This window comes from Aythya ferina (assembly GCF_964211825.1).
Source record: "Aythya ferina genome assembly, chromosome: 9".
Taxonomy (NCBI): Eukaryota; Metazoa; Chordata; class Aves; order Anseriformes; family Anatidae; genus Aythya; species Aythya ferina.
Genome location: NC_140305.1, coordinates 20,598,910 through 20,619,945, shown reverse-complemented (window position 1 = coordinate 20,619,945; position 21,036 = coordinate 20,598,910). Strand labels below are relative to the sequence as shown.

Below are 21,036 nucleotides of genomic sequence, written 5' to 3'. Positions count from 1 at the left end.
ATGAAAAACTAAGATCTTTGTTACATGGGTTAATCTTGTTGCTTCTTTTACATCATCACTGCCCCTACTCTAGTTTTTGCAAGTACAGAATAAGCATGCTGTAGTCAGCTGACTACTTGGGAGTACCTTACCTGTGCAAGCTTTGAGGCAGCAGTAATTTTACGGAAATTAAGGGTAGCTAACTACGTCAAAGCCACTATCATTAAGAATGCAAATGAAGAGTTTCTGAAGGGTTTCGCAGATCTTTTGTTATCCAACAGCAAAAGAATAAAGTAGTTTAAAGATTAATTTATTATGTAAAACATATGCTTAAAATTTCTCCTAAACAACATATTGCATACTTTTGATGGAAGTTAAAACATATGTTTCAGATAGAAGTGCTACGATTGCTAGTAGACCTGTATGAATTAAGCTACAACTTAACCAATTTAGAAGCTTTAAATAGTGTAAAGCCTTCACTGTCACCTTCTGAAGATTACTTAGGACTTCTTCCGTGGTTGTAACTGTCAGAGTTGCTAGTTCTACTGGATGGCTGTGAACTGGCAGCAGCTGCTTCTGCAGGAGTGTCGACAGATAAGCTCAGGTCTATCACTTTGAGCAATGAAGTCTGACTAGAGCCGGAACTTGTGCTTCTGGAGGATCTGAAAGACAAAAATTTACTCATCAGTATACAGAAACATTGTTTTTAAAAAGAGGGCGGAGCTTCTAAATGGTGGCTTAACATAAAGCCAGCCAGCACCAGCGTTTGTTCTAGGCAAATCCACTACAAAAATCTTTGTAGCTGTTGCCATGGTTTAAGTAACCTGGGGTAATGTTGTTAGATCACAGCTGATTCAGTATGTTTCAAGCAGCACTGCTAGTCAAATGTATGATGAACAGAGGGAAAAGGTATCAATAAAGTAGTGTATAGATAATATATATCTTGCCTAATGAAATAGGAAATGGCATTCACAAAATCAAGTGCAAAGTTCGGCTGGAGCTCAAACTTGTGCTTTCATAACGTAAAACCCTTTTTAAATGAGAGGACAGTGTACTTCTTTTGCAGTTACTGTTTTATTTTAAACTGTGATGGATACCGAAGTAAACTTAATTGTGTGCTAACAAAACAAAAAATAACTAGTAAACATAAAGGAGGGAGAGTATAAGTAGACACATTTTAATAGAGTGTTCAGTATGCAGTGACAAGATTGAGAAAACCTGCAAGGGTGAGGAATGCTATCATGTAGGGAATAATTTTGTTGGTCTAAGCTTTAAATTAAAAACAAAACCAAATGGCTACTGGTGTTGTGTCCATCCCTCCACCCCCACAAAACAAACAAATAAAGACACTGCTAGCACTTACCTGCTAGAAGCTAGTGAGCTTTGTAGGCTTTGCGTGGACGGTGATCGGGAACTTTGACTACCACCAACAGAAGCAATTGTAGGCAGCTCTAAATTGAACTAGAAAATTTGAGGGGAAAAAAAGTTTAAAATGGTTGTATGATGGCCTGGGCATATCAGGAAACTATAATCCTTTGTATCTGAAGTTATATTGAAAGCAGATGAGCACTTTTTTGCTGTTTTCCCGTAAGTATACTTTATTGTTGAATTAAGGACATGCCCTTAAAAGGCACTTCATCAGTAGACTTTAGCTATCAGTCAAAATTTTGGCGCAGTTAACCAGAAAGCTCACCTGGTGAAAGTACTTTTGAAAGGATGTAGTTAAATCAGGATTTGCTTCTAGAACATCAGCTAACACTTTGTTGATGGTTTTGTTGAAGTTTTTCAAAGCACGCAGATCAATGTCTCTTTCTTCCTGTGTTTCTGTTTTAGTTTTCTTTAGAGATTGAATTTCTCTGGATAGCCTGGAACACTTTTAACATACATAAGTTTAAAACATGCTATTATGAAAATGCAGCACTCTTAAAGAAACCTGCTGAGTTTAAATGTTGTGGTTTTAACCATACTGCTGTTTATCACTATAAAGTTAGAAGTCATCAGTAATCGACATACAGACCTGTTTTATAACCCTTTCTAGTTTTGGCTTGTGTTCTTCTATGTCTTTGTTCAGCTGCAATATAACGGCTTGTTTTTCCTTCTTTTGCTCTTGGAGTAAGGCCTCCTGCTTCAGTAGTATATCCAAATTTTTTTCCATGCTCTGCAAATTCATTTGAGTAATTGTTTTTAATTTATAAAATAGTTCTGATGTCATTCAATTTTTATATTACTTAGGAGCAATAACAGATCCTCTTGACAATTTGTTTATAAATGTAGCTCAAGCAGTTAGTACTAATGATAACACAACTATGCCTGTCAGACTGTTCAGTGGATAAATACGTGGACAAAGAGCACTAAGCTATTTCAGTATATTAACACAGACTTTAAAAGTACTAATGATGAAATTACAGATGGGTGGTTTTGGATGTAGCTGTGAGTTGTGTCTGCAAAGGATTTATGTGGCGTAGTACTGAACATTGCAGTGCTTAACTTTCCAGTACAACCTGTCCTAAGAAAAATAACAATCATTTGTTTCTTCTGAGAAGATTGAATCCTTTTGACTAGTGTGAATAAAATCAGCTCCATAAGGGTGGCTCTTTTTTTTTTTTAAATAAATAAAAGGGTAGGAAAGGGGATGTTTTAACACCTCATTATACCCTAGGGCTTACTCCCTGCTGAGGATAGGCGTCCCTCTTCTTCAATCTTGGGGTCTATGTCCTGTGGTAGAATGACCAAAAAGAGTGCTTGCTGACCTGTATCTAGCAATTCAGGGCCTAGAATAATCACGTGGGATATATGTTAAAGTTAAGTGTTGTTATTTTGTAAGCGCCAAGTGTGCTTTTTTATTACAAGGGGAGCCAAGAACAAGTCCCTGATGGGGACACCGAATGCAGGTTATCCTTTCCCCACATTTAGTGCTCAACCTGCTTGCTTTCTCTTTTCTCTTTTTTGGTAAACTACATGTATAATACTGTGTACACAAACTGCAACATAATTAGTGCTAAATATAAAAAAAAAAAAAAAAATATAGTGAAGAGCGTATGTGTGGATTTTAAATTATGTAGTACTGGACAGGATGATGCAGTACACTACATGAAAATACAACTCCTTTCTTGGATGCCAGCATGGAGCATCTGCCATTGTGAACCTGGGATTTCAAAACTTCAAGGTGTACCTGACTAAAAAGCCTGGAGTTTCATTGTGACTTGAGGAAATTCAGATAAGCACTTAAATGATTATTGAAAGGAGATGTAGAGCCTTCTTAAAAAAAAAAAAAAAAAAAAAAAAAGTATCCATTGATACAACCTATATGATGTAAAAGAGAATGGGCAAAATATTGTTCCAGAATGTTCTATGCTTTTAATGAGATGGTTTGTGTGGCAACATCCTGCAGCCTTGACTAACTGGGACTTTTGCTTGTATTTTACCTGGAGGTTTTCCTGAAGTTCCTTGATCTGTCTTCGTTTATATCTGTATTTTTCATCAGCAGCCCTTTTCTCCTCTTCTAGTTTCAGTTTTTCTTCATACTCCTCACCTGTGATCCCAAACAAAGAGGCAGAGTTGACACTGAGCAAGTACTCTATACAACTCAATTTTCGTTTTAAAAGAAGTTGCACTTTAACTGCATCACAGAGTGTTACTATATTACTGTTACAGTATGTTCCAGATCACTGTGGAAAAAGTAACTGACTTCATGAAAGATAATGACTTTAAAGCCAGAGTTTCCAGAAGCCAAAAAAAAACACAGAAGTTGCCTCTGGCACTGTTTTCTAGCCTTACATTTATGTAATTGCTTGTGCTTTTTATAAGCTCAGTGAAGTTTCACTGAAGGAGAGCAAGCAACAGATGAAGCTATTTTGCAGAATTTTGAGAGAGAGTTCCATCATCCAAACATTTGTAGCTTGGTTGTTTAATTTTAAACTTCTGACGCTACCAGAAAACAATGCAATTTCTCTTGTTCTTCCTCATTACCTCCCCAGATGACAGGTTACTACTTTTTCCCTCCTCTTCCATGCAAAAATCAGGTATAACTGTGGCTAGTGTGTCAGCATCACTGGAATGCACCTAACTCTCGCTGTTACCATTGTTACTGGCTGTACCAGCTGCCACTGGAAGCAGCCTGCTTGCCCTGGGTTGTGATCAAGCTAGCTCAGTCTACACCAGAAGAAGCTGACCAGTGCTACAGCTTGTTCTGCTTCCAGAATTTGAATTAGTAGCAGTGTGAGATGCAGTACTGCAGATAAAGTAGCGCTTTTTGTACTGTGCAGTGTTATATACCAGTCCTGTATATTTCACTGGGCCTTCCTTTCTCCCAGTAATGACTTTTCCCAGTAATTTGTTTTGTGTCTGGCTATGATTCATTATTTTGCGCCACTGAATTTCTCCACTGTATGCCAGAGCTATACCATCATTCGTAACTTGTACAGCAAACAGCAATTTACATTTTACATACTTGTCTCAGTGACTTCTTTGAAAGAGTTTCGGTAATTGCTGTTGCAGTTATTAAGTATGCGCAGAGTGTTTCCCAGAGCTACAATTTCATTTTCAGCTTTGCAGATCTTTGCATCTAAATCATCACCCTCACGTTGAAGGGCCTCCTTTTCCTGTGCAGCCTGAAAATAAAACTGATACTTGAGGTGACTGAATACATACTAAAAACATTAGGACAATTATACATTAAAAATACATTCAAAATTTAGGGTTTAACATCTGCAGTAGATGTTGAGATTATTGATGTCATCAGGATTGGACTGAGATTTGTGTTACAAGGTAACTGGCAAGAGTAGTTGTTTACAATACGGGAATTCAGATGCACATAATGGGGCCCAATGTGATTCATCCCAGGGTACTGAAAGAGCTGGCTGATGTCACTGCAAGACATCTTCTCAATTATTTTTCAAAAGTCTTGGGAATCTGAAGAAGTCCCAGTCAACTGGAAGCTGGCAAATGTTGTCCTCGTTTTCAAGAAGGGTAAGAAAGAAGACCCTGTTTATTACAGGCTTATCAGTCTCGCTTTGGTGCCTGGTAATGTTATGGAGATTATTCGAATGAAGTTTGAAATTAAGTCTGCTAACATTAGGACTGACCACAGATTCATCTGAAACTGCTGTATGACTTAAATAATCAGTGTCAGAAAATGTAAAACAGATGAAGTTAAGCAGTAGTCAAGGAGGTTGTCTTAGTTATTTGAATGGAGCCCAGGGAAATCTGTAACTTAAATACTCAAATTATAATGAATTATAATGTTAATAAAATACCTTAATTACATAGTAGGTCTGGGTTTTCTCCTCTTCTCCTTCAGGTGGCATCATGACAACAGTAAGAACTTCGTATCTGCATCTCAGTTTATCGATTTTACTTAGGCGATCTTGAAATTCAGCACTGATATATTTTGCGGAAAAATAAATAGCTTGAGAAGATGTTTGTCTAGGAGTTTTTTGGGCAGTTCTTGCTATAGCAGTCTAAATTACTGGTGTTACTCCAGCAGTCTGTCCATCTATTAGATTGCAGGCAAGGCAGCAGGTATGCTGCTCCTAGCTTTTGATGCTTTCTGTGTTCTCCTAGCCACAGGTTTTCTGTGTTTTTTGTTGTTTTTTTTTTTACCTACAGTTCTATTACACTTCTAAAATGAGACAAGTTTATTTTCATATTCCAGATCAGCACATCATGAGAGGCTGCCCCACAGAACTCCCTGAATATATTTAAAGGTAGCATTTAAATCCTACAACTGTACAAGCTGCCCCCTGCTGTTGCTATCTTAATATTGCCACTACTAGATGAGCATAAGCAACAGCAGGCAACAACCCCAAATCGAATTACATGGAAGTATCAATTAACTGTGTAATTATCAAAGGACAAAAAACACAAAAAATCCAGTCTGCACTCTCAGTGAGCAGTTAGCTTTAGTCACACTAAATCACTCTAATTTCCGATTACATGGGGTGTGGTTAGCAGAAGAGCAAATAAGCCTGCCAGACTTCACCAGATCGGTTGTTGAGCATTGATTTGGGGCTAGATAGAGGTATTGGTATTTCAGAGCTAAAGCCTGCCCCAAATACTTCCCAGCGATTATTACAGAAGGGAAAAGTGATCTTTATGTGGTTGCTTTGTAAGAGGGCATCTCCCATATCATAATACATGGGCAAGAAATAAGACATACATACCTCAGCAGGTTTTTAATTAATCTTCAGTAACAGAACAAACTGGAATTTCTTGTTCACCAGTTATAATGGACAGTAAAGACTGAGAAATTGCCTAGTGGTTAAAGCTGCAAGCTGGTTTTCAGAGAAAAGATTGCTCAGTAGCCTCAACCGTCTTACTCTATGACTCAGAAGAAGATGTTCTTTACCCTCAATTCCTCTAAATGGTAAAACTGGGTAAAATGCTTCTCTTTTTAAACAAGTTCCCCTGTAAAGGTACTTGATAATTTTTTTCCTTTTTTTTTTTTTTTTAGCAACTGTTAATTTAATAACAAAAAAACCCTACAAGCTCTGTGTGTTTTTTTTTTTTTCTAAATTACGTTGAAGATGAAAGAATTGGAGGATTATTAGGGAAATATCTTACAGTATGTTTTAAGTTATATTGGTGATTTTGAGTTGCTGCAACAGAGATTTTTAAAATAAAGCATAATTACCTTATGCGTTGTCGTTCCTGATCCACAAGTCTGATCTGGGAATCCAGCATTGCCTTATGAACCTTAATTTCCTCAGTTCTTTCTGCTATGGCTTTGTTTATCTCCAATTTTTGTTTTTCCAGTGTTAGAACTTGCTCTGTCTTATTACACAGAGTATCTTGAAGACGTTTCAATTCTAGTTTTAGGAGGTTATCTTCAATCATCATCTCCTAACAAATACCAAAAAGGTCTCAAAATAAGAAAGCATCACTTTTAATTAAGGTATAAGAGTTAATAAGGAGTATTTTTTTAAAATATAGTAAGCTTCTATTGTGTTATCCTTTATATATACAACTGTAAGAGTCATTTTGCTCTGTATTTAAGAGGTTCTTAGTTTCTCATTTGCTAACGGTTTGCGTGGTTAGTGCATATGGGTAGATAGCTTCCTGAATGGTTTTATTCAAATTCAGACTGAGTTGTGGGTTGTTAGACTTTTCCATCTACAACTTTCAGTTCAGCATTATGAATGGAAGAACATAACAGATGGTTTCAAGGAAATTAAGCAGACCTTACCAGGAACTTACTGAAGTAGCTAATATCTAACTTGAGTTATTACAATCATCCTGGAATATTTTCTAGATTCTGTAGGTCTACAGGTCATACTGTTATATGATCAAACTTATATATACACCAAAGCTCATTCAAAGCAGTAAGTAATACATTCATTAGCACGCAAACACTTTTAACCATAAAAAAATCAGTTAAGGATTCCAAACTCTGTAACCTTACCCCACCTCCTCACTCCAAGTTCTGTTATGCCATCAGCTACTTTCTTTTTTTCCCCTGAATTTCATCCCAAAGAAAAATTCTGGGTGATGGAAAGAGAGTTTTCACTGAGCAGCAAGTGCACGAGTTAAGCTGGTAGCAAAATGCTTTCCCCTGCTACTCAGATCCTGCATGGCTCTGCTGTCTTAGTGCTTCCTTTAGGAAGCTTAGAGCTTATTGAAGGAAAAAATGTGCAGTAATTAGACAATTGGGAGTATAATCCATTGCTATGTTGTTTTTTTTTTGTTTGTCAAAATATGGAGAAAGGAACTTCCTTTTTGTTACTAATTCCTTAAAGATGGAATAGATAGATCCAAGCCATATATGGAAAAAGTATCAAAATTTAATATGGAAATAGAACTAAACTTATGAGTGTCTTAGATCATTAGTGTCACAATTGAGAATCAAAATTGAGTCCTAGATAAAGACGTTCCTGAGCAACAAATACTTTTTTTTTCTTAATTACTTACAAAGCTGTCATTTCTTAGGAAAACAAGAAAAAATACCACTGACGAGGTAGATATTGTGATGTAGATGATGTCAGATCAATTTGATAACCCAAAGAAAGTTTATCCCGCCAACAGGAGAAACGCTTTGTCTAGTAAGATAATAGCTATGAAAGTGACTTCAAAGTTTGGGAAGGAAGGTGTAAGACAAAAAACTAGGAGGTTCTTACAAACATAGCACCATCAGAGACAAACACCACCCTCATGAGTTTGTGTTTTAAAAAACAACAAAAAAACACACGGTGTTATAAAAATTGCTAAGTAATACTGTACCTGCTTAATGGCTTTAGCTTTTTTTAATTCTTGATCTGATTTCTCATTGAAAAGATTTAGTTCATTTATCTTGATCATCAGACCATTTGCTTCTTCTCCAGTCTTTTCCATTGCCCTCTTGATGAGCTGGACATCACTCTGTTTGCAAGTATAATTTAATTTCATTAAATTATATGAATATATATGAAATATACGATTTATTTCATTAAATGCAGGTCACACCAAAACCTACCAGTTAATTTTTGTTTACATACACACACACACATATATACACTATTTTTTTTTTGTTTAAGTGCTAGGAGCAGGAATCACCATCTTTTGTCCATATTCTGTTGTGCAAGCAGTGCCAAGAGCGCTGCAGTCCTGGTGCAAAGTGCTGTTGCAATGTTCATGTAATTGCTTGTTTTATTTGGATTCCAGTCACTGTTATTTTTTCAATATAGATCTTTCAGCCAATAAAGCAATACTAATATACTCATGTATTTTGGTCTATGTAAAAAAAAAAACACTTGGCATGTCTAACCAGGACTTTTGATACTCTTAGTTCATCTTGATAAAACCACCTAACTTTGATAATACTCCAGCCTGGGAACATCATTTCTAGCTATTACACAGTCAATCTGAAGTTCTAAGGAAGTTACCTGAAGTTTCTTATGCTGTGCATGTAAAACATCACATGTGTTTTTCTTTTCTTCTAAGGTTTTCTTAAGTTCAGCAATTTTTGCTTCCAAAACTTGTTTTTCTTCTGTATTTACCTCCCCTTCTAACCGTGACAGCCGTCTCTGTACTTGCTGAATGTAAAAATCCTGTTAAAATAATTTTAGGAGAATTAATAGTCTGAGATAAGCAATTACAGCCCTCCTATAAAGCTAGAATGCTAGATCTAAATGTTGCTTTAGGATAGTCACCTAATTAAACCATTGTTTTATAATAACTTATAGCTTATAGGCCTCATAAATGTGAAACATTAGCAAAATATTCTTAGATGAGTGATGTGCAAAGATGGTTCAGAAGTAATCTTCTAGAATAACAAAGCACACTCAGCACAGTCTGCTCTAAGGGAGGCTTACAGTAAAGTTGTCATTTTGCTGTTACCAGTGGATGCCAATATAAAAGAACAAATTTTCAAAGTGTTGCATAGGAAATTTGCACAAAATCCAATTAGTAAATAAAAGGATTTTGGCATGTACCTCTTGTATTGCTTTAAAAATTTACCCCGAGGTGTCTGCAGTTCACAGGGATCAAAGTAAAGAATTGATTTGAGAAATTAGTGGGTAAAGCAACAGATACAAAAAATAATGAAACACACATGCACATAATATAGGTGAAACATAGCAAGTATCAGTTATTTCATTTTTATTAATACAACTAGAGACAAATGCATACTTCAGATTAATACTGCCTAGCATTTTGGAAACTAAGATACTGGCAAAGATTATGGAACTTGAGCAGTTTACTCTGATTAAACCCAAGGAACAATCATGATATTAAAGGATATTCATATTTTACCTGGTTATACATTAATTCCTGTTGTTTTAATGCATCTGCATCAAGTCTGTGCAGACGACTATTAAGATTTTTAAGTGATGTTCGACATCCCTCAATTTCTGCCAGAACACACGTCTCCTTGTCTTTCTGCACCTTTAACTCCTGAGTTTTCTTGAAAAATTGTTCTTTTAACTTGTTCAGTTCCGTTTCTTTTTCCTGATGACAAATTAATTGTTAAGTACATAAGTAAGTTGTGATGATTTATTGATCACATATAGGAAGATAAAAAAATTCAATACTATATTAATAGGAACGTGGAATTTAATAGGTCTTTAAAATGGCTGTCAAGAAAAATCTTTGACTTCTAGAGAGAAATTTGTTTGTTTGTTTTAACTTGGATTCTACTCTACTATTACATGATCTTTTCTTTCCATTATGGGAATGGTATTGTTTTCAGCCTTTCAGAAAACTGAATTCCTGTCATCCTTTCAAAAAAAAAAAAAGGATGCTTATTGCTTCTAGTATATGTCAGTATTTGGAGAAATAGAACACAAAACTTTTCAACTGTTTATTGAAACTTGTAACTCAGCTCGTGTTTGTACATATGTGTTTATGTCATTTTTAGTTATTCCATTTTAATTTTGTTTGAAAAAGTAATTACAAATTTTTAAATCAGTTCCTCATTCACATAGGCAAGTTACCTTTAGCATCTTAATTGGTACAGGAGATAAGGTTTTGGTAGGGTCTGTTTTTGTAGGGTCTGGTACAGACTCTGAATATGCACATTCTAATCAATACAGAAAAACACTTTAGAATTCATTCTTTAAACTGATTTTAAAATGTACTTAATCTTCATTTTCTAAGTATACATTGTGAATTTTGCTTATGAACCATTTTGCTGGCTTTAGTAACAGTGTAAAGTTAGTTGAAGAATTCATAATCAAACTCTCTCACCAGAATTTTTTGTATTCGACTGTGCTGTCAAGTGCAATTCCAAATCGATAACTCAGAAGTGAAAAGCAGGTGTAAGTTTAATACTCAATCTGTTAATTCCTACAGAATTTTGCACTGATTTCAGTGGGCTTAGGATCATGCCCATGCACATCTAAATTTATTTATTTAATAGAAATTGTTTTTATCATTGAGTGCGGTTGTCAATAGTGATAGGATATTCAATAAACTTCACTCCACAACAGTGCATTGCCACAGACAGAAGAGGGAGAAGTATCAGAGAACTAAAGCATAAAATGGTGAGATTTCATCCACATTGTTCCTGTAAGTATCTCTTCACAGTAAATTAATAGATGCCGCAAATAGTCATGTGTGTCTAATGTTGATGGAAAGCATCCTTCTGACTAATACAGTACAGATATTGTTCAAGAATAGTGCATCCAAGTTAAAATACCACCCTGAAGCAGTGGAGCTGCCAAGCTCAGTGTCATCTTAGGTTATCCGCCAGAGATACAAGTGGAAAAACCCTGCTAATGGTTTAGCCACCCTGGTAACAGTCTTAAGGAGAAGCAAGTAAGGTTTTCATTTTAATGGAGAGTTATTTCATTTCATCTTGTTTTAAAATTCTCTAGAAAACCAAAACATTAATAAAGTCTGTAATTTGAGAAACTCTATAAAGTAAAGAGATCCCCTCTATAGTTTGCGCGTGTATATTTAAAATGAACAGCTAATGCCTGTGTAGTTAGGAAGTTTGAAAAATAAAGCTCCATCTACTAAATGAATTATTTCACATAAATGATGTAGGAAACAAAACAGAAAAGAAAAAGAAGTATATACAGTGACTTGCACAGATGGAGCGAACGCCTGCTCTGTCACTCTCATGTAACCTGCTCATCTTACAGTAGAGAAAGTGTTAGCATATGCAATACTCATTTGTCCAGCAAAATCCAAAAGGGATTTGTATCAAGTTCAGTCAGAAGCTAACTAGTAAAATAAAAGAATTAGGAGCAAAATGCAAAACGCTAGAAACTTTTTCTGAAATACAGGAAAGTTCAGATGATTGCATTACAACATTGCGTTTATTCAAAAGCCACCTCAGTTCATCAGATGATAATGAATTGGGATATTTTTCTTCCTGTACTTAGTCTACAATACAAAAAGTTATTTTTCAATAAAGTGCTATTAAACACGCTAAAAAAAGAAATAGACAAATTTTATACCTTGAATATGCTAATTCCCAAATCAAAATTTTTATTTATCATTAAAATGAATTCTAATATGAGCCAGTAATTATTTAAGAGCCAAAATCATCAGAAAACAGATGTATCAAATTATCATGCAGTAGAATTAAAATAGCGAGAGGCCATTAGGCCAACCAAGTATGACTTAAAACATGTCAAGATATTATTTTAATCCCAACTTGCCAAAATCCTAACTCTGCAGTTTGGTAAGTTTTGGTTGTGTTTTACTAACACCAAGAAGTTTTCAGTGGTAATGTTACTGAAAATAATCTGACAGTACGTAACCTTATTGATGGGAAAACAATGGCCAAGAATTTCAAGTACATTTGCTGCCCATGAAACTGAATGAATCCTGAAAGAACTAAGCACAATATAAGTTTTTGAAAATTTTCAATAGTGTTACAAACCAGAAGCAAAACATTACCATATAACAAAATTTGTCGTGTTCCTGTAAATAGCTTTAATTTGAATCTAGCCAAAAAGCTGTAGGTAACATTTAGCTGGTATCAGAGGTAAATGCACTGTTCAGTATGCAGTCAGACTACTGGTTTTATATCTGATATGTAAAATGACAATTCCAGTATCCTATGTGATATGTGGGGACACCATCTGCTGGATTAGGACCACTTACTTTCCTCCAGAGTTTTCTTGGCACAGATACTGACCCATCTACTTGCTGGTTACTTCATCATTTGATGAAGTAGCTGCATGTCACATTAATATTTACAATGCATTTTAACATAAAAGTATTTGTTCTAGATAGAGCTTGCAAATTCAAATGAAGCCTCATTTGCAGAAGCTATCAAAAACATTTTACCTTGACGGTTTTCTCTTCTTCCTTTAGCATTTCTTCCATCCTCAAGGCATTGTCTTCTGAATTGAGTGTCTTCTCAGTCACAAGCTTCAGCTTATTGGAAAGACCTGCATTTCTTTCTTTAAGAATGCTTAATCTAAACAAAATTAGATGATTTAACAAGTTGTATGTGCAACGTACATATAACACTGCTAAAACCTACTAACGTATCATACTGAGCAGCTGCCTAAGAAAGCAAATCTATAAGAAACTCAAATCTATAAAAACTAAGGCCGTAGCTGACCTTTTCATCCCCTCTAAAAACAAGAGTTACCAGAGATATTTTGTAAGTTTCCCAGTGTCAGAAACTACAATACAGAGTAGTAGAATAGACATGAAATAGACATGAAGTAAACAGAAAGCTGCAGGCTTTAATAATCAACATTATTTAAGGTTCTTTGCTAGATCAAGGATCTGATGATATCCGTAATTCTTACAAGCTGTATTTCAAAGGTCTGTTTCTTACCTGTTGTTTTTTTTCTGAATTTCCTTCTTCAGATTGGTTACCTGTATCCTTAAAGACTCCAAATCAGAAGCAGTTTTGTCCACATTGGATTTCAAAATGTCCAGCTAATAAATTAATTAGGATATCAGTTCATGAAGCACCCATTAAGGAAAAGCTATCCAACATTAATGCAACTGAAGATGTTGGTTTTTTGTGTGTTTTTGTTTGTTTTTTTTTTTTTTTAATTGCCAAGTTTGTCGAGTAGCCCAATATTACCATTTTCTTGTTAAGAGAAAACTTACTCAGATAATACAAGTGTATCCCTTCTCAAAAGATTCATGAGACTTGTACTTCTTAGAACTACTTCTACGGACTACAGCAACACAGCTCATTCCATCGCTACAAATGCAGATTAAATATAAGTAACAAAGTATGAAAAAAGCATGGCTTGTTCACAGGATGGCCCTATCCTACTGCCTCATGACTAGAAAGTTATGTGAAAATGTTTATCAACACTCACTTGTGAGAGCACAGGATACCAATTCAGAAGAGATATCTCTCATCTTTATACAGTACTGTAGTCTATATATGCTAAAGGCAAAATACACCTTCTGAAGCCTGTAATAGTGTTACACCATTTAAGAGAAAATTAATTCATTTTATAGCTATACAGAGAATAGAGAATACAAGCTCATCTCAGTGGCTGCATGTTTGCTTCTCTTCAGCACTGTCAATGAAAGGATTAAGTTCAGGGTTAAGATCCCAATAATCAAGAGTAAACTAAGAAGCCCAGAAATTTTGTTGAATTATTCAAGTCTAGTATGAGAACAGAAAAGCAAATTCTATTCCTGTATTTCTTCCACCTAGTTAAAAGTTATAGTTTCAGTCTGGTTTTCTGAACTCTTGGTCATCCTTACCTCTTCCTCCAGCTGAACTCTGTAAGTATCCTGAGCTTGATATTCTTTCCGGAGGCTAGTAGCTTCCTGCTTAGCAGAAGAAATTTTCTTTTCATATTCCTTGTTATTATTAGTTTCATTCATTAAAAAGGAAGTCTTCTCTTTCAGCACACTTGTTTTCTTTCGCATCTCTTGTTTTATCTCTGCTATTAGCTATCAGGATAAAAAAACATTTCTTGCATTAGTTAAGATGTGTTAGGTTAATAAAGGGCAAAACTAGAAGATAGATTGCTGTTAAGGCTCCTTTGCTTAAGATAGCCGAGGTTTCACATCATTTGTAAATTACTTTATCCCACTAATACATCACAACACCTGCAATTGTTTTGGATCAGCGATTTCCACAATATAGCAGTAATTTAAATAAAATATGATCCTATAAACTTGCATGAAATAAAAATAATTTGTATTGATTGATTAGGGGAAAGAAAACCCTATGTGAATAAATCTTCAGATAGATTTGAAATGAAGAAAACAGCAGAGGTATATTACAACAGTACTGATGCTTACCTTAGCTGACACATTTACATCTATTCAGGGAAAATTGTATTTTGTATGGTTATGTAAGAGATTAGCTACTGTGAAAATTGTACTGTAGTTCTAATTAACAACAACAAAGTTTACAAAAGCATCAGTAGAACTAATAACACACAGAAGGGTGGCCAGAAATGTTTTTTGGTTTTCTTTGGTCAGTGTTGGTGGGAGTTGTTTTGTTTTTTAATATATGCATTTGTTTGTTGTTCATTCTTTTTAGGAATCTTACAATCTGCAATACTACAAAATCCAAAATATTTCAGCCAAATTAGACCATTATGGTTTCTGTTTGGTAGTATTTCTCTTGGCTTAAAAATTTCTATGATTATATTTTTAGTGTTACATCTTAAGCTTGTTTAAGCTATGATGGGTGAACCATGTTTTACCCTAAACTAGTTGGGTACTGAAGAGTATACTTTATATAGACAATATAAAAGTTTAATTCTTTCAGCAAGAACATGCAATACTAGCAGAACTAAGGATTTAGGTAGAGTCTTCTTGTACATATGATCATGCTCTTCTGCCCCTTCAGAAAAGCCATTGTTACTTTGGAGTCCACATTTACAAAACTTCTTTATACTGTGATCCTTCAAGTTTTTTCTCTGGTGCATCTGTTCTTATTGCCCTTCACAACTTTCTGAGGATCTGATACCTCTCCAGACAAAGGATAAAAACTTTCTTTTTGCGTCTCCTATTAAACTATGAAGACTGTTAGAAAGTAATACTAACTCACAATGTTCAACAGGATCTTTTTTGATTACAAGAGCTCTCCCCAGTTGCTGAACGTACTTCTGCAAAGGAGTAATTTTTAATCTTAATGTGATTGTTTATAATTCTGACCAAAGAAATGCTAGTCATACATTTGTTCACAGAAGTAGAAATGCTAATTCTTCCGATTCTAAATGCTTGCTATTTTATTTCCATTTCAGCTTACTGTCCTTGCACTAAGAAACTACACTCCATCTTGTTGATTCTTAGATCAGACAGAACAGTACTGAAACTGGCATGCTTTGCTTTTTCCAACAAATATCAGATTGAAAATTAAACCTTATATAGCTTCAAGCAGAGCACTATTACACTGAGAGACTGTTTTCAAAATAAATTCTGAGTACATTTCAGTAATATATGAAAATACATGTATATTTGTCAAAATTCCTATCAATTTCATAGATACAGAAGTAAGCTGATATACTGATAAAACCAATTAACAGCAGTCTTACCAGAGCACAATGATTAATCTGTTGATCTCTTTTTTGCATCTGTTGTATTGCATTCTCCCACTGCCTGATGACTTCTTGCCTTTCCTGCTGAACTCGGCGAAAATCTTCAGCTGTCTTGTCAAGCTCTATCTGTTTAAAAGAAAGCATCCCAATGATTCCTGATTTTAAAGATTTCATATATAAAAAGGTATCTTCAAAAACCTTATGCACAAACCTGAGCAGTTATGGTTTCTGTACGCTCATTATCAAGAGCTCTGCGTTTCTGATTTGCTTGCGTGGTTAACTTTTCTACTTGAAGGGTTAGTGCCTGAAATGAAATGATATGAAAATGTAACGTACTTGAAAACAAATATACAATATCTTAAATTTGTAAATTTCTGCTAGAAGTAAGGATGGAATTATTGAGGCATTGTTTTTATTGTATTTTAGAGAACAAAGAGCTGAGAACTTAGCCTTTTAAATGTTTCTTCATGCAAGATGCCATTATCTCTCGTCAGCCCTTAGGTACAGAGTGCAGCTAGGCCAAAATAACCCTTTCACCATGTATATAATGTGTATATGGAGTCCTCAGCACCAACTATTTAATTCAACTCTTCCTAGCATGCTGTGTGACTTGTTAACATAGAATTTAGCAGTGAGACTATTTGTGTAAGCTAACGTTTTTGTGTTAAGTATTTAATGAGTAAAAATCAATTTTCTCCCCACTGCATTTAAAGGCTAAGAAGAAAGGATACTTATCTCTAAACTAGTATTATATCTGAGAACTAACCCTTAAGAAGTCTGAACTTGTGATTGGAGTGTCTATGCCATCTTTCATTACTCTAGGCAGTTTTAGTGAAATAGTGAACTTTCAAGGCAGCTTTAGTGAACTTTCTTCTCAGTAATATTAAGATTTCTGTTCTAATGGGAAAATCGACATTACTTGTCCATATTTGGCATGCATTTTTGAACAAACACCCCACTTAATTCACTGTAATTCAGCTTTCTAATCACTACGAGGCTTTGTTAGCTATTTGTGCACTCAGAAAACATCAAACTTAAATTTTACCCAGATGAAGAAATAAACTAGTCTTCAATTACACCTTTCATCTTTTGTCAAATCTATTTTCTTTGACCTTTGAAATGAGCCTTATATGGAGTTCTTAGCACTCTTGAGCTATGTGGAAATTATCAGAGTTTAAAATGTCAGTCTTACCTGACTTGATAACAGAGTCTTCAGATGCTAAAAAATAGTTCTGTTTTGTTTCTGAAAATTACTGTCATTTCTACTTACGCCTATTTTCCCTTCATCTTTTTTTGCATACTTCTGGATTGCGTCAGCATCATCATATTTACGATTTGATTCCTTTATCCATCTCTCCAGGAGTTCCTCATCGCAGTTCATCTGTTGTTTTAAGCTTTCCAACTTCTTAGTGGTTTTATTTATAGTATTCTAATAAAAATTTGAATAAATTTAAAGGTTAGTATTAGATGGCTAACATTTTATTTGATTAGTAATTGAAACAACTGGCTCAAGCTATCATATGTAACAAGTTTACACACATCTGGTTTCCAACATAACTGGTAAATAGTGTATTTTTTTGTTTTGTTTTTGTTAAATGGGTCCTATACTTGAGAAATGTGTGAAACACACATCCTAAAGAAGAAACAAGACAGTAAGTTACCATAAGCCTAAAATGCAAATAATTTCAAACAGAAAAGTCAACCCCTGGCAAGCCATATCTATATGCAGGATATTAGGTCCACATAATAAACTGATCTGAGGCATCACAGGGTAAAGTTTCTCCCTCACACACTAAGGCCCAGTTCTTAGATCCTGCATACAAATTTACATACAGTCCCATATGACTGTGAAGAGACTTCCTAATATAAATAGGATGGAATCTGGATGCAGCTGAATAGCAAGGATATCTTTATTCTGCTACACTTTCTAAGAAACTGGAGATTACAAACAGATTTGATGAGAAGAAAAAATTTAAAAAAAAAAAATGAAAAAAATAAGAAAAAAATAAACAATTTAAATGATTCATAGAAAAAAGTCCATGAAACAGAAAAATGTTATAGTTAGCATTAGATTACCTTAAAAAAAAAAAAAAAAAAAAAGTAAAGCAACTTTTCATTTTGAAATCATACCCTGAGTTTATTTTGTGGGAGAAAGAAACTTTGCCACCAACAATTTAATTTGTACAACACAAAGAAGATACCTGCAAGAATTAACAAGACAGTGATACAGATGCGTGGCTGCGTATCTGGCTTTAAGAATGGAAGTCTTTCAATACCTAGTTATTATTTGCTAAGTCTTGATCAGTCTATGCAAGGAGATCCTTAGTGTCTTTCTACTTACCTACATTACAAAACACATCCAGATCACTTATTATGATTTATAATTTTTAATTATAAATAGCTATATACAGACTATTACTTCCGTAAATGTAAGTGAGTAGAAAAGTACTAAAATTTAACTGCAATGCAGAAGTTCTTTTGAAAAAAGAAATAAAAAATGGAACCTTACTTCTTGACTGTTTTTCTTTTCTCTTAAGGCAACTATCTCATCTTCCATTTGTTTAATCTCATTTTTAAGATGTCCGTATTCTCTTTCAGCAATGGCTTTAAAGTGTTGTTCAGTTTCAATTTCATTCTCTCTGGCTTTGTAAAGAGACTAGAGAATAATATGTTACTTTACAATAAACAATAGGTCTTCAACACCAAAAAAATTTATTTTTTACATACAACCAAAATTAAAGTCAGATATAGCATGATTTTCTCATGTAAATATACAAGTTTTCAGAATAACAATATTGTTTGGAGTTTTTTTTTATCTCAAATATAGATATATATATATATTTATTCACATGCACACATACACACACACAATTATATCAGATATCCACAGATCAACCATTTATAGCAGTAAAATCCCAATATAAAAGTTATTTCACCCTAAATTCATAATCTTTCAAAAGTTCGTATCTTAGTCTCTTTATCTCCAGCAACTTTACGTAAGATTCAGGAGACACAGCAAAATAAATGCTTTTAGTGTTTTGTGCTAACAAAAAACACCACCAGGCTGGCCTATAGCAGTGTATTGTCTAAGCTTTCTGAAAAAGTGATTTGAGAGTTTTTTTTCCCTGTATAATACAAATCTATCACTTATTAGAAGCTTCTCTGGCCTCTTTCTTCGTGTGCAAATTAAAACTCAAATTTAGCATAGTGACATGAAAGTTGTTCAGCTGCAGGAAAGTTTCTTCAGACTTTTTCACCTTGCATATTTCACCTGAAAGGTATGCAGCTTTGACTTGTGACTCTTTAGAAATTTAAACCATCTATTTTTGCCAATTACCTTGTAGTAAAAGTGCAGAATTGTACTGTAACTACCTAATTTCATTCTTCATATCCATTAATTAACTCTTCATTGGAATTTCACAATTAACTCTTGACCTTTATAAAGTTTAGCATCTGTTCTTCTTCACTGATTTTTTCTTTACTTTTTTTTTTTTTTTTTAAATCTAGCAAAGTGCCTATTCACAAAGAATTCTAAAATGCATTTTTTTTTTCTAGGTACAACTATTTGATCTAGGATGGTCTTTTTACTGACCATCAAGTCGTAGCACTGAGACACGTGGCTTTTCTTGTGAAAGTGTGAAAGTCTGGAAGAAAGGCCAGACAAATCTCCAACAGACCTGTCGAATAGACGGGGATACCAACCACAGAAAGGTAATTGGATTAAATATGTCTCGTAAAATGGATCTACCAGATGCATCAGTTTACCTGAGTGAAGGTGAACTCTTGCTTTACATTTTTCAAATGAGACGTCATTGCTTCTATACGCTCTTCATAGTCAGTCAACTGATTTTGAAGGTTCATTTTTTCTTTTTGCATCTTCTGCAGCTATTTAAAAGTCAGAATTGTCAATTAACCATTTTTAGTTGAGTGATTTGTACCTGCAGCTACTTAAAAATATGTAGTCACTGCAATTACTGACCAAATAAAGTGTAATGCCTGCCTTACATATTCTCCAAAGAAATCAAATGAGATTTCAAAAGAAAAGGTAGATTTCAAAAAAGAAAATGAGATTTCAAAAGAAAAACACTGGAGCCGCTAAGTACTTCTCTTTACCGAGATAACCAAACCTCTCACGGGATTACACCACTGGACCATCCTTCACCCAAACCCAAGTAGGTCCCGAAGTGCTCCTGCTGGCTGAGGGCCCAGACCCTGCTCGACCCTGCTGAGGGAGGTGGCACCTAGCTGAAGACCTCACTTCCCATTTTTCCTTGCGTTTTTTTTTTTTTTTTTTTTCATTATTTTCTTCCCGACTTGGTAAATTTCGCACCCTCTCTACCCGCAGCTAAAGCGCTGTGAGGGACTGCCTCCCCCCCACCAGCCCCTGAGGGCCGCCCCCCCTCGCTTGGCAGGGAGCTCCTCGGGAGCCGCTGGGCACCGCCGGCCGGCTCCTTCCCTTCACTCCCAGCTTACTTCGTCCTCCAGCGCCTTGTTCTCCGCGCTGGCCATAGGCACGGCGTAGCCATCGTCCCACTGCAGCTCGGCCAGCACCGAGGCGGCGGAGCTGCTGCCGGTGCTCTCCATGGCCGCGGGCAGCGGCGCTGACGGGCCCCTTGGCAACGGCGGGGCCCCGGTGACCGACCTGAGGGGAGGTGGCCGAGCCGGGAGCCGCCTCCCGCCCCGCCCCGGCCCAGCCCGCCTTGCCCCGGCGGTTGGTGGCATCCCTCCGGCGGGTCTTCTGCCCTACAGACGGCCCCACAGGGAGCCACAGCCGGTGCCGGGATGGCCGAGGCTCTTTGGCCCCGTGTGGTGGCTGCAGGGCCCCTCCGGAGCCGGGAAGGGGACAGCATGGGACCCGCAGCGCCACCTCAGCCCGGGCGTTCAGTCAGCACTTCTGTGCCTCAGAGCTCAGATACCACAGACACCGTCAGTCTGCCAGACCCCAAAACTTGCCTTCTCTGTAATGAGACTATAAAAACGCAGCCCTTCCCTTTTTCAATGCTCTCTGCCTTCTTGGTCTCAGAAATCTGAAATTTTCTAAGTGCTTATATCAGCTCATAAGTAGGTCTGTTTATAGCAGCTACCAGAGTTGTCTGAAGACAACCTCATCTATAACCTTGCTGAACTCGAACTCTCCAGACTGAAACACCTTTGG

At 35.8% G+C, this 21,036-nt stretch overlaps 1 protein-coding gene across 1 annotated transcript; it reads right to left on the bottom strand.

The window, feature by feature from the left end:
* Positions 1–273: 273 nt before the first annotated feature.
* On the bottom strand, positions 274–20,492 carry CCDC39 (coiled-coil domain 39 molecular ruler complex subunit). Its single transcript, XM_084529542.1, has 20 exons — positions 20,355–20,492; positions 19,647–19,766; positions 18,391–18,537; positions 17,152–17,310; positions 16,093–16,185; positions 15,879–16,007; positions 14,089–14,280; positions 13,193–13,296; positions 12,691–12,823; positions 9,703–9,897; positions 8,835–8,999; positions 8,194–8,331; positions 6,611–6,819; positions 5,235–5,358; positions 4,430–4,589; positions 3,405–3,511; positions 1,997–2,137; positions 1,673–1,852; positions 1,343–1,440; positions 274–641 (listed from the first exon to the last, which is right to left on the bottom strand). Exons 1-20 carry the CDS (start codon positions 20,463–20,465, stop codon positions 476–478), a joined length of 2,871 nt encoding a protein of 956 aa, XP_084385668.1. The 5' UTR covers positions 20,466–20,492; the 3' UTR covers positions 274–475.
* Positions 20,493–21,036: the final 544 nt, after the last annotated feature.

Bases quoted from the DNA above. Each gene is read 5' to 3' on its own strand.
- CCDC39 (XM_084529542.1), bottom strand. From the start codon at position 20,465: ATGGAGAGCACCGGCAGCAGCTCCGCCGCCTCGGTGCTGGCCGAGCTG. The intron at 5,359-6,610 runs GTAATTATGCTT...AAAATATATCAG, and splicing joins CAGGAACGACAACGCATAAG to TGCTGAATTTCAAGATCGCC. The intron at 4,590-5,234 runs GTATTTTATTAA...TTTTATTTTCAG, and splicing joins AGACCTACTATGTAATTAAG to GCTGCACAGGAAAAGGAGGC.